Source organism: Sinohyriopsis cumingii, chromosome 9 (genome assembly GCF_028554795.1).
Source record: "Sinohyriopsis cumingii isolate HCF-2022 chromosome 9, ASM2855479v2, whole genome shotgun sequence".
In the NCBI taxonomy this organism is placed as follows: Eukaryota; Metazoa; Mollusca; class Bivalvia; order Unionida; family Unionidae; genus Sinohyriopsis; species Sinohyriopsis cumingii.
Genome location: NC_142969.1, coordinates 57,240,439 through 57,252,767, shown reverse-complemented (window position 1 = coordinate 57,252,767; position 12,329 = coordinate 57,240,439). Strand labels below are relative to the sequence as shown.

Sequence of the window (12,329 nt, the reverse complement as noted above, 5' to 3'; positions counted from 1 at the left end):
CAAACAATGTTTCGTTTTACGCACTGAAGAGCTCCAAAGGTTAGAGGTCATTCTGTGAAAAACGGACTCCGTTGAGAAGAAATTTCGACAATTACACTAAGAAATAAAGCAGATGAATATTAAATAAAAAGTGTTGCCTAGTGTAAAAGGAGACCGAAGTTTTGCATTTGTTTGTTCCTAAATGGTGTTTAGAATGAACCGTAATGAGCACAATGTATTGTTACCCCAACTGACTTATGATCTAAAGAAAACCAACGGTTTTAATCGTATCTACCTTTGGAAAAATGTGGGTATGTCTTTTAGGCCGACACTTGAAGGAATAATACTCTTTACAGTTTCAGAAATGTTACTTTACATTTATTTTTCAGTTTGATTCAGAATTTGGAAAAGTAATGCAATTAAAAGTCTGAGAATCGCGTTTAATTTAGGTCAATCATAAATATTTTCTCCCTCTAAAAATAAAACTTGACCTCAAGCAATATGGTCATGTGACGCTTTACAGTCTACTCTTGGGGCGCAAATAGGAAGTAGACAGCGAGAGAGTATATTTTGCTGCCTTCACATTATTTCCATGGTAAAAGACTATGTACTGCCGTTGCCAATTGGATGATATAGTTTTAGTGCATTCTAATGTATCTTAATGTATTCTAGGATAAAAGCAAGTTTGTAATAAAATCGTGCTTGTGATCTCGATGTGTTACGTGGTGAAAGTTTATACTGTAACATTCTCTCATGCATATGGTAAGATTTATCTAGCGATCACAATAACTTTTTCAAAGTACATTTGGCTCTCATTATCGATTGTAGTTAAGTCACATTTATCACTTAGGTTAATACCCTGGAAAGCAAAACGTGATGGTAATGACCTTCACTTCTTGGCAAACTATCTATGCCAACTTTCAAACTTCACAAGTTCCTATGAGGTTTGTTTTGGTTTTGTATTTTTTTTTTAAACCGATCACTTCTATCTAGGCATTTTTTTTATTGCGATCTACAAGCAAGATTTACTTATCTCCAAAACTGAAGAATTATAAAACGTGTAAAACTGTGCACCTTGTAAAATTTTGCAGCGGAAGTGCTCCAATAAGCATTGAAGAATTTGCAAAAACAAATATTAACACACTTTTCAGTACGTCATGAAAATCAACAAAGTAAAGGGGCCACGTGTCTGGAACTAATTTGATGTTTTTCACATACAGACGTGACCTCATAGTTGATCGAAGTAGGGATAATATCCAAAATTTGATAGTAAATCGCCTGATAGCATAGTCGCTCATCTAGCGATTAGAGAGCAGAGCGTGCCAACTTTGTGGATTATGTACCGTACATGCGGAGCAGGGAACTTATATCATTCAGTAGAATTCTGTGTTGGTTCATTCTTAGAAAAGACCTTCAAACTTTTATCCGATTATGATTAGACTATCTAAACAATTATCATATTTACCACTCGGAAATGTTTCTCTGGCTTCTAGCATTTCTTTGTCACTATGGACAAAGCAACCGCCACCACACTGAAAGATAAGCAGATGTGGCATCTCTCTTTTGATCGTATCAATCTTCTTCCATTCCAGACGATACATCTTCAATCCAACCTTGTGTAGAATCTTCTCGCCGACGACCTCGATGAATTCGTGCTTGTATACATAGTAATCTGAAGCTGGTGGGAATTTGGACCTGATTGTTCCATTTCTAGCAATCGTGGGGCTGACTTCCTTGATTTTAGTGCTTTGTTTAGCCGTAGGGATCTGCAGTCCTTAAAAAAAGGACCGAACGATAATTTAAATTATGAATATTCAGGGATACTTTTCAAGACACTTATGGAGTCGTAGCTTTTGCGAGGTCATAGGTCAGTAAACTGGCGTGAGAGGCAATGAAACTACAGTAGTTAAAACAGACAGCATTAATTCAATGGGTAAATATAAATTTGCAAGTTTCAAATTCATAAGTCAATAATAGAGAAAAGAGTATTTGACAGATGACCAATTCATATCGTATCGCATTCGACCAATTTGTCTGATGACCAATGCAAACCGTATTGCATTTGACCATTTTGACTGATTACCAATGAATACCGTTTCGGGATCGACCAGACTGACCGATTACCAATGAATACCGTATCACATTCGACCAGTTTGATAACCAATGCATGCGCGTATTGCATTCGACCAATTTGACTCATGACCAATGCATATCCTATGGGCTATATATAGTCAGATTTCAATAATTACAACCTAAAAGAAGTTGTAATCTTCCTTGTGATTAATTTTTTGTCTTCGAAATTTCTACTTGCCTCAAAAAATATATGCAAAATTTTACAGAAAAGATCTGACAAAATGAATACTTCTGACGAACCTTATATTGTATAGTCCCATGAGTTAAGATACGCATCTCTGGCAGACCCGTGTGATGGAACCGTTATCTGCAGTCCTTGGTCACTTTGGGAAAGTGGAGTCATGTGAAGTTATTTTTTAAATCATTGTCTTTGTCCTTTTCAAACCAAAAGCGTTATAATGTTTATAAATAAATATTAATTCAATCAGCACGATGTTAGCTTTAACGTTTACTATTTACGTTATCAGAAATAGGTGACCTTTGAATGCATGTTGCTGTGTAAACTTTGTATTAGACAAGAAAATAGGAATTCGCTCAATCCTAAATACATTTTCATCTCATTCTTTAGAGTTCAGTTTGAAAATATTTCCAAATGTCTTTTTTGCTGTATAATATTTGGTTTTAATGTAGTATTAAAAGAGTGCAAGATTCACTTCTATGTGTCCGCTCTATTGGTAACCAGAAGAATCACACGGGTCTCGGTTATTTGTAAGTTTTTGGCGGACAAACAGACAGGTAGTCGTGCAAAATCAGATTCTTATAAAAGGATAGGTATTGAAAGGAACAATCGACGACATTTCGACAGTTAACGAAATTAATTTTGATGATTTTCCTGAAAATTTGTAATGAAAAAAAACCCCTGAACAAATCATACAGTTTCAATATCCTGCAACTATTGCTTACATTGCTGCTGGTGATAAGAAGTCTTCGGATCATTGTGTCGTCAATGAAGTCATTAATATGAAAACGCTACTACGAGTTTAGAAAATGGCCATTCTTTACATCTAAGGTTTTGTTTAACATGCAGTGGAAAAGGCTAAGGACATTCTAACTGGGGTGTCGATGGTAAGACCATCGTTTTTTTTTTATACAACGTCTTTCTAGCTCATCTAGAGTGAGTTCAATCACACTCTGCTCCGACAATAGAGTATATGGTTAAGCGATTGAACACACTGACGACTTAACGTAGAAGCTACAAAACGGTACCACACATCTCACTCAAAACTTAAGTATTTCAAAAACTGAAATATAACGAAAATATTTTAAATACGGAATCTCTGTGAATACCTTATCTCAAGGTTTGGAGTAAGTATTCAGTCTAATTTTTTAAAGCAATTAAATAGGTTGATAGCAAGTATACTCACGTACTCTCCCCGTACACACACACACACACACACACACACACACACACACATGAATGCGCACAGGGTATAAAACTATCCGGATACCTGGTACTTTTCAAACCTAAACCCTAAGTTGGATAGTTTCATTGTTTAAAATCTTTGAACGAAATGGAATTAAAGGTGTGTGGGTCAAAGAAAACTAAAGCCTGGTCAGGTACTCTTCTGTTTCCTTTTACTCGCGCCTCGTTCCATTGAACGAGGTACGAGTGAAATAAAGATCTGGGTACCACCGTGAACACCTACTGCATTCTATTGCTGTGCAGAACTGATCTATACTTTTTCGAGAAGGAAATAACACAGATAAGATCAGGAGAGTTGTAGATAATAAGAAAGCAAGAAGGTAGATTGTAGAATAAAGAAGACAGGATAAAATATCAAAACAAAACAAAAATGAACAATAGTACATACCCTGATCTCTGCCATAATTCCAATTACCATTTTCAGGTGTTATTTTGTTTGTTCGATCCTTGGCATGATGGTCCTTAAATATATATATATATATATATATATATATATATATATATATATATATATATATATATATATATATATATATATATATATATATATATATATATATATATATGTTATATTGTTATTCAAGAAACTCACATAATAACGCAAGAAGTAATATAATGGAAGTTCTGGCTCCATCTTGCATAACGTTCTACTATACCAACACTAGTCTGTGGGAATCTTTTGGGGTGGGTCTATGTGCTCCTCTGGCAATATCATTGCAGCAGGAGGATTAGCACCATGCCAGTTAGAGAGATGATCTGCTGATGAAATACCAGCATGTCTGCCATGAGTAACAGAACAAATAAACACCCTACTCAGAATGGGGAGAGAGCGAACACGATGATATGTTGGAGGCAGTACTGGCCGCTTGAGTACAACAGCGAACCTCAGCAGCTACTAGGAAGTGGCCAACGTCATATCCAAGGCAGCAATAGCCAACACCGGCTCTAATACAGACACCGACGTCAGCCACTCAGCAGCAAAAACCTATGCTGGCTCATGGCAGCCAACAATGCCTGCTACAATGCATCAACCGATGCCTGCTCCAAGTAGCCACCGACGCCAGCCCTAAGACTATCAAAATCGACTTAGCGACCGGCAAGGCGGAAGGCTGCAAAGGAAGTAAAATCTCCCTCCCAGTCCCAGTTGGACGATACCCAATACAAAACACATTGAAGTCAAGTTTAACCTTCGCTTTAATGTACACTATAAAAGGTCACAGAAGAAGGGGAAGCTATCTCTGTGCCGGCCTACTTATCGAGCAGAAGTGGCTCTTTGGCTGATGACCTCTAATGGGCTCATCCTTAGGGCCATAGAGAGGATACAATTTTGCATTTCTTAGTATCGTCAATTTAGAGGCAAAGTGCACATACCCACGCCAAAGTGGACCCCAAAGGTGCAGGTATCAACGTAGAAATCCACAACACAAGATGGTTTGAATGGGCCATCCCTTCTGTCCTCTACCTTACCTTGTTGATGGCCACCCGAACATATCAGCAAGTATTCTAAATATTTGGCAACGCTGCGCTTTGACAAGCTTAATCATTGATGAAGGACATTATCAAGTTTGAGAACCGCAAAACCACCTATACCGTCTACGTCTTAGGTTAGGAAAACTCGCTCTACCGTCTATGTATATCAGACTGTTAACGTGCCAGCGAAAAAGGAAGAGGTCGAGCCTACTTATAGTGAGACGTACAAAACATCAAACAAGCCTCCGTGGGAATTCCAATGTGTTATAAATCGATCTGATGGTAAAAGTGATAATTCAGTCATTTGTTGAGGAAACAACGCAGTGGTCCAGCTTATTAAAGCCTGAAGAAAGAAATGGTTTATTTCTAACAATAATAAGCCCACCCTCGCCCTTTAGTGAAGACGTTCGCCAACATCGCTGAGTTTGAAGGCGCTAAGGTTTATCACATCTGTCGAAAGCAACTTTCCGCTGGTCCCCAAGTCCATGACAAGATGTGAGATCCTTAAACGTACCGTCTTGGTAAAAACATTTCGAAATTTATTTACAAACACCTTCACTCCGCGGTGATACGTTTTCTCACCGGCTTGGAGGAACAAATTCTGCGATGCTTTCTTGAACCCAAGAATCACAGGGATAAACTGGAAATGGTTGAACCCTAAGTGGAGAAAGCCTCCCTGAACCTCCCTGCTGAGAAACCGGTACCTTAATCCACGAAAGCTGCTTTGGATGCGATCGAATAGGATCTTACGTGACGCATTGCTAGAAAGATGAATAAGGCGGGTGATGTCAGGACTCGACATTTGAGTATGAGTTCCAGATGTTGCAATTAAGGCATATGTAGACCCCAAGGACGCCGCTGAGGACAAATTCCACAAGGATATTACGGAGGCTCTCAGCATGCTTCAAAATATACTTCCATCAATGAACCAACCGATCGACCTCTGGGTGCATAAATCAGACGATACGATGACTGGCGATTTAAACATGCCCTTAAGGCGCATTGTGGACCTTCAGACTCCATCGCCCCAAAGGAATGCTCCCTAAATTGTATGATGATTTCATAGACACTGCTGGCTTGAACAGAGATGGGTTCACCTCCATGGAATGTGACCTGGACATGAGTACTTTCAAGACAATGGATCTGTGGAACCCAGTAGATCCCTCTAACAAGGCCTAAGTTGACCACGAGACCTCTCTATATGATGCTGGTATGACAGCCCCCGCTTGCTTGTCGCCTGGGCATGGGTGCGAATAGTCGTAGATTGGGATCATATTAATAAGGGTGGTCGTCCGCACCATATTTGCTCTAGAGGCAACACCATTACTGAGAGTGCCGATGGGTCCTCTGTTTCTTTACGAACGCTGGTATCAAGGTAACAATTGTTTTTCCATATATCTCAATACTAATGTTTTGTGAAATAAATATACTTTTTATCCTACCTCAGCACGCGTGTCACACACTGTCGTAGAGAACAATGCTAGATTGTCAATTTGACAAGTACAAAACCAGGCACTCCAATCGAATTTAAGAGAGATATCTCTGCTGGAACTGGACAGGGGTAAGAGTTATCTAGTCACAACAGACACAGTTTCAGCCATGTGTACCACATATAAAAAAAAATCACAAAAAAATAAAAAATATGATCTAGATATGAATTAACAAAATCGCACAGTGTGAAGTTAGCCCTTCAAAGAGTGCCGAGAGCTTGGATCTACAGGTTCAAGCCAGTACGACGACATCCTTAGCATTCGAAGAGGAAACGTTTTTCCAGACAGTAGATTTCTCTTTCTGTTTTTTCCCCTGGTCTTTGCCACGCCTGGCCAACGCTAATGTTATCGTATGGTACTGACAGCTGTAAGATGGAGGTGAACGTTAATTCCAAACTGGTATTGAGGTAATAATATAGACGATTTAAACATGTCCGCTAAATGTCAAGTCATAATGTATTCTACTCTGCGTATTGTTACTTCATAGCATTAGCCCAGTAACATCTGCCTGAAAATGATTGGTCATATCGAGGCTCCTCTTAAGGCCAAGATTAAGGTCAAGTACCGTATCCATATGCGTGGATATCGATGGTGTGGATGTTCTTGGTATTCTGAACCGTATCCATATGCGTGGATATCGATGGTGTGGATGTTCTTGGTATTCTGAACCGTATCCATATGCGTGGATATCGATGGTGTAGATGTTCTTGGTATTCTGAACCGTATCCATATGCGTGGATATCGATGGTGTGGATGTTCTTGGCACTATGACAGCTGCCACTATTGCTATCCCTTTGGAAGGCGTGTCACCTGTGTGCGGACTCTTCCCTCTGGCAGAACAATTTACCACTCAACGCATCCGAGTACTGGCTCAAAGATGTGATACAAGTGGGGTCCTGGCTAAGGGTAAGCTCAATTCAAACGCAGATTTGGTCTGATGAACCCCCTCCTTGTCTGAAGATGCATTTACGCTCATTCTGGATGATATGAATAATTTTTCGACCATCAATAATGCTGCTAGAACGGTCAATATCGCGGTGGTGATCAGCGATGCCAAAAATGTTTTCATGGCTCAGCGTCTTTCCCAGGGCCACGCCAGTCTCATAAAAATCTTACGCCAGCTTATAGCCTAAGCGGTGTCATCTGTTCTTCTTCTAGTCTTGACTCAGGCCACTCGAGTCGATTGCTCTGCCAGTATATAAGTCTCAGATGATCAACCCGTCTACATGTTCTGTAAATTCTTTTTCCGAGGCGCTATAGACAAATTCGAGAAGGAAGACCATTGAAGGAGGAGAGATGAATATACGCATCGTTCAAGGTAAGAGACTTCCGTCCCGTCATATTGGGTGGAGTCCTAATTTCGAACACGAGTCAGATAAATGTTGATGGCCACTGGATACGTTGTCTCAAGGGGTAGTTTTGTGGAGTCCTCAACCTTGTCACAATTAAAGGTAGTGCCTTAATCCCTGGAAGACTCTTTCGCCGTGCTGTCTGCTAAACGTTTATGCTTCATACCACTCGTGATGGCAGACATCTCAAGCATACCCATTTCTAATTGGTATGTGGCTTATATCTACAAGAGTGTCACGCCTAACAAGACCCAAGGCATTCATTATTTCTGGCACTTGTTCTGCCCTGCAGCAATATCTGGGGTGACCCCAGATCCTTTTAAAGTTAAGACCTCTTGAATCTTGCTGGTTCTAAATCTGGATGTTTGTGTGGCAGTCTGCGCATCGAGTGTTGAATTATCTTTTAACATAGACGATGTGTCATGCCCTATAATAGTCTGACATCATCTATGCTTGTCCTGAATAACTTGGCTATCTTTTGGATAAAACACTCCAGACCCAACCAGCCTCGAATGCGCGCTTAGTTAGCTGTTTGTAGATAAGCTGCAGGAATAAGCATCGCGTCCGATCTAATTTTAGCTGACCGTCTACCTAATTAGTATGCTGCTAACCCTCCTGTTACCATGACTAACAGAGGCCCGCCTACACCCACCCCAACGACTCACACTAACTAGTGTTGATATAACCAACTGTGATGCAAAGTGAAGATAAAGTCCCATACTACTACTTCTACTACTACTACTACTACTACTAATAATAATAATAATAATACGCATATTAAATTTTTAATATTCGATAGCTGCAATCAGCATAACTCTTCATTGTTAACCAGTTAGTGTCTCAGGACAAGTTTGGTTCTTTTCAAAGGGAGAATTCGAAATAAAAATTTGACATAAATACCATAAAGTTAAGAACAAGCATTTCATCCAATAATTTAAAGAACGCAATGCAAATAATTTGGAAATTGTTTGTGCTTTAAACTATATCACGCAATCTGACTAAATTCTGAGACAGGTATAAGTGGTACAGAGCACCATCACTGCTGCTTACTAGCGATTCACAATAGTTTTGCGTATACGTCAACGAGCTCGGCGACACATACATTTCGTTAGAGTCTTAGAAAATAGGTCCACGCACATGACCCCTTACTTTTTCTTTGTTGTTATGCCTATTAAAGTCAATCAACATTTAATTGTCTTGATTATAATCTGAACTAAGTTAAATTCTTTTCTTTTTTTATTAACCCCGTAATATGTTGACCACTGGGTCGGGGAACCATCCCAAGGTCACCTTACAATCAAACATTTCTGGTTATCAGATAATCATGGGATAATAAATATAATCAACAGAAGCAGAAAACACACACAAGCATGCACACATGCATATGGTACACAATCTAGGTGACATGGACTTTTTTGAAAAAGATTGTCCTCCTTTTTATTTACTTTAGCAGTGTTTTTTTCAATGTTCTTAAGCATTGCACCTATTTGCTTAAAAGCATAAATAGAAGGATTTTTCGTATTGAATTTGCAAGTATAAATATAATATTTTGACAACATAAGCAAGAAATTACACAAAATATTTGGGCAAAAAGGTAAATACAAATCAATACAAAGGTATCAAAACCGTGAAGTAATATTGTAATCATAGAAGAGATGCTCAATACTTTCATTTTCACTCATGCAGAAAGTACATTTGTTGTCGTCTAATACGTTAATTCTTTTCAGAAAATCATTAGTAGCGATTATTATAGGGAATAATTTAAAGAGATCAACTTGGTATCCTTGGTACAGCATTTCGCCGGGCTATAAATCTCAGACCACTCAACACTACTTATATTTGTATTAAATACTTGCATCCAAGTTTCTTGCTTAGCTGTGTGTTGCCGTTTAGCTTCCTTTAAAAGATCTTTGTAAACAAACTTGAGTGAATTTTGTTTTTGCAAGTTCATTATTTTATCCTCCTGCTTATCAACATTTTTATGTACTAAATGCTTTTTATGGCGTCTTTCCATTCTTTTGTAATTTTGAATATCAAGGAGAAGTATTTCACAAAAATCATCGCCTCTAGTGTTTTGTTTTATTATCTCAAAAGATATTAAATTGCCATGATCATCTACTAGATCATTCAGAATTTCAAAATCTGCTTATGTCCAGGATCTGTATTGATAGAACATTTTAAGGGGGACAAAATTTAAAATAGTCATGGATAGATACTCGTTTGGACTTTGCGGTTCCTCTTTCCAATTGGATATTGCCAAAATTACATCTCTCCAAAAACTTTTTTTTAATGCGCTTACTAAATTCTTCTCCCTAAATTCAAAATATCTTTATAATTTCTGAGTCTAGTTGTACTGACGTTCAATTTTCCTTTTCCAGCTGTCTTTTTACACATCTTATCTTAATATACCTAATGAATGAAAATATGTGTATCATATTTAGTCCTCCCTCATTTTCTGCGGACACTAGTATATATCACGTTTTATTCTCTCAACTTTTCCACGCCGTACAAATTTAAAAAATGTGCGATTTAGTTCTGCTTCAGCTTTTGCTGATGGGTTAGGAAGTGTTGAAAATGATGAATGAATATAGGCAGAACAAGAGGTTTTACAACAATTACCTTGCCAACTATTGACAGATATCTTTGACTACAGCTTGCCAGTATTCGTTTTACTTTTGTTAGTTTCTTCATATAATTAATTTCCACCATTTGTTGTAAATATGGAGAAAAATATATGCCAAGGAGTGTACAGTTAGAAGAGGACTAAATGAGGCCTATTTCGGGACATATTATATCTTAGAAAATTTCCTGCTTCCAATCCAAATATTTTTTGTTTTTGTTATGTTACATTTAAGTCCAGATAATTGAAAAATTGCAAGACATTCATAGTTGAGATCCATCAAGAAGAATAAAAGCTTCATAGGCATACTGACCCAATTTATATTCATATGCCTCACAGATTAGTCCCCGTACATACTCATTTTGCTCTAAAGTTATAGCTAAAATCTCACCCCCAATGATAAACAAGTAAGGTGCACGATAATCACCTTGGCGACATTCACTTTCAAGTCTAATAAAAGACGATATATGCGCATTATTTATAATATAACTTATCGAGTCATTACAAAAGTTTAAACCACTTACAAACAGAATTACCAAAGTTAAAATATTGTAAAGTGTCTTCCACAAAGGTCCATTTAATTGAGTCAAAGGATTTTTCAAAAGTCTATTAACAATAATAAACCATATCTATTTTCATTCTCAAGTTAGTCCATGATATCGTATAATAGCCTGATATTTGCTTCTATGAATCTACCTTTCATGTATCATTTTTGAGTATCACTGATTATTGATGGAAGAACCTTTTCAATCCAGGCTGCAATGGCTCCCGAAGCAATCTTATATTTAAATTCTGCTAGAAAATGTGTTAACACGTATTTTTGTAAAACGTAAACTTGCCGAAAGACAGTGGAGCACTTCCGTTATTAAACTCTTCTGTTTGGGATGTTAATATTTCGTGCACATCGTAATGCTTGTCAGTTTCGGAGGCAAGTAATTCTTGCATGTAAGTCTCAGTTCCATTATGAATAAATACAAAGGATTTACGTTTCGGAGAAGTGGATTATAGCAAGTCAATACGTCATTAGCGCAATATTTAGCCATTTACAAATATTTGTATCTTTAAGTGTAACAATCAAGTGTGAATCTACATCTTTTTCACACATATTCACACGGATACTCACATCGATATACGCCAACTTAGCTGACTTAATTATTTACTAATTGAAATAATTGTAGGAAATTAAAGCTCGATTGTCAGATGTCATTCTTACCTTTCTTATCAGATTCTCTGAACTGATTTCGGGTATTGGTATTTTTAGGATGTTTTTGAGGGGAAACTCTGATGGGGGAATCTTCTGTTTTTCCAGTATTTTTGGTACACTTCTTCTTCTTGCATTTCTCTGTGATCTGGTGCGCCTTCTTTTTCTTTTTGAACTTTTACGTCTTTGAGACGCTTCTTCGCGATCAGCCATTTTCTACGCAAAAAAGAAAATTTCTTGATTTGATGCGATGCGATATGAAAGACTAAATCTTTCATTTTCCTTTAGATCGAGGTTAGTAGCTTGATCATAAATTGATCACATACATACATACATACGTACGTACGTACACACGCACATACATACATATATATACACATGCATGCATGCATACATACATACATACAGACAGACAGACAGACAGATGTGCGTGCGTGCATACATGCATGCATGTATCCATCACTGCGTACATAAGTACGTACATTCATACATACATACATACGTACGTACGTAAGTAAGTACGTACGTAAGTACGTACGTACGTGCGTGCATTGCGTGGCGTGCATGCATGCATCCATGCATATACATACATACATACATACATACATACATACATACAATCATCACCAGGCCGATCAGTCCTAACACTAACCTCTTATTGTAG

At 37.9% G+C, this 12,329-nt stretch overlaps 2 protein-coding genes across 2 annotated transcripts in view; both read right to left on the bottom strand.

Annotated features, from left to right (window-relative positions):
- Positions 1–12,329, bottom strand: part of LOC149791874 (serine/threonine-protein kinase DCLK3-like) — a 427,773-nt gene that overhangs the window by 208,826 nt on the left and 206,618 nt on the right. The gene's annotated exons all lie outside the window — the stretch shown is intronic.
- The window catches only part of LOC149791878 (uncharacterized), a 36,011-nt gene that overhangs the window by 20,180 nt on the left and 3,502 nt on the right, over positions 1–12,329 (bottom strand). Inside the window, exons 2-4 of the mRNA XM_089970373.1 lie at positions 11,678–11,881; positions 3,924–3,996; positions 1,445–1,753 (exon numbers count right to left, since the gene is read on the bottom strand). Coding sequence (XP_089826499.1) covers positions 1,445–1,753; positions 3,924–3,996; positions 11,678–11,878 — 583 coding nt within the window. The 5' untranslated portion in view covers positions 11,879–11,881. The remainder of the gene's footprint in view (positions 1–1,444; positions 1,754–3,923; positions 3,997–11,677; positions 11,882–12,329) is intronic.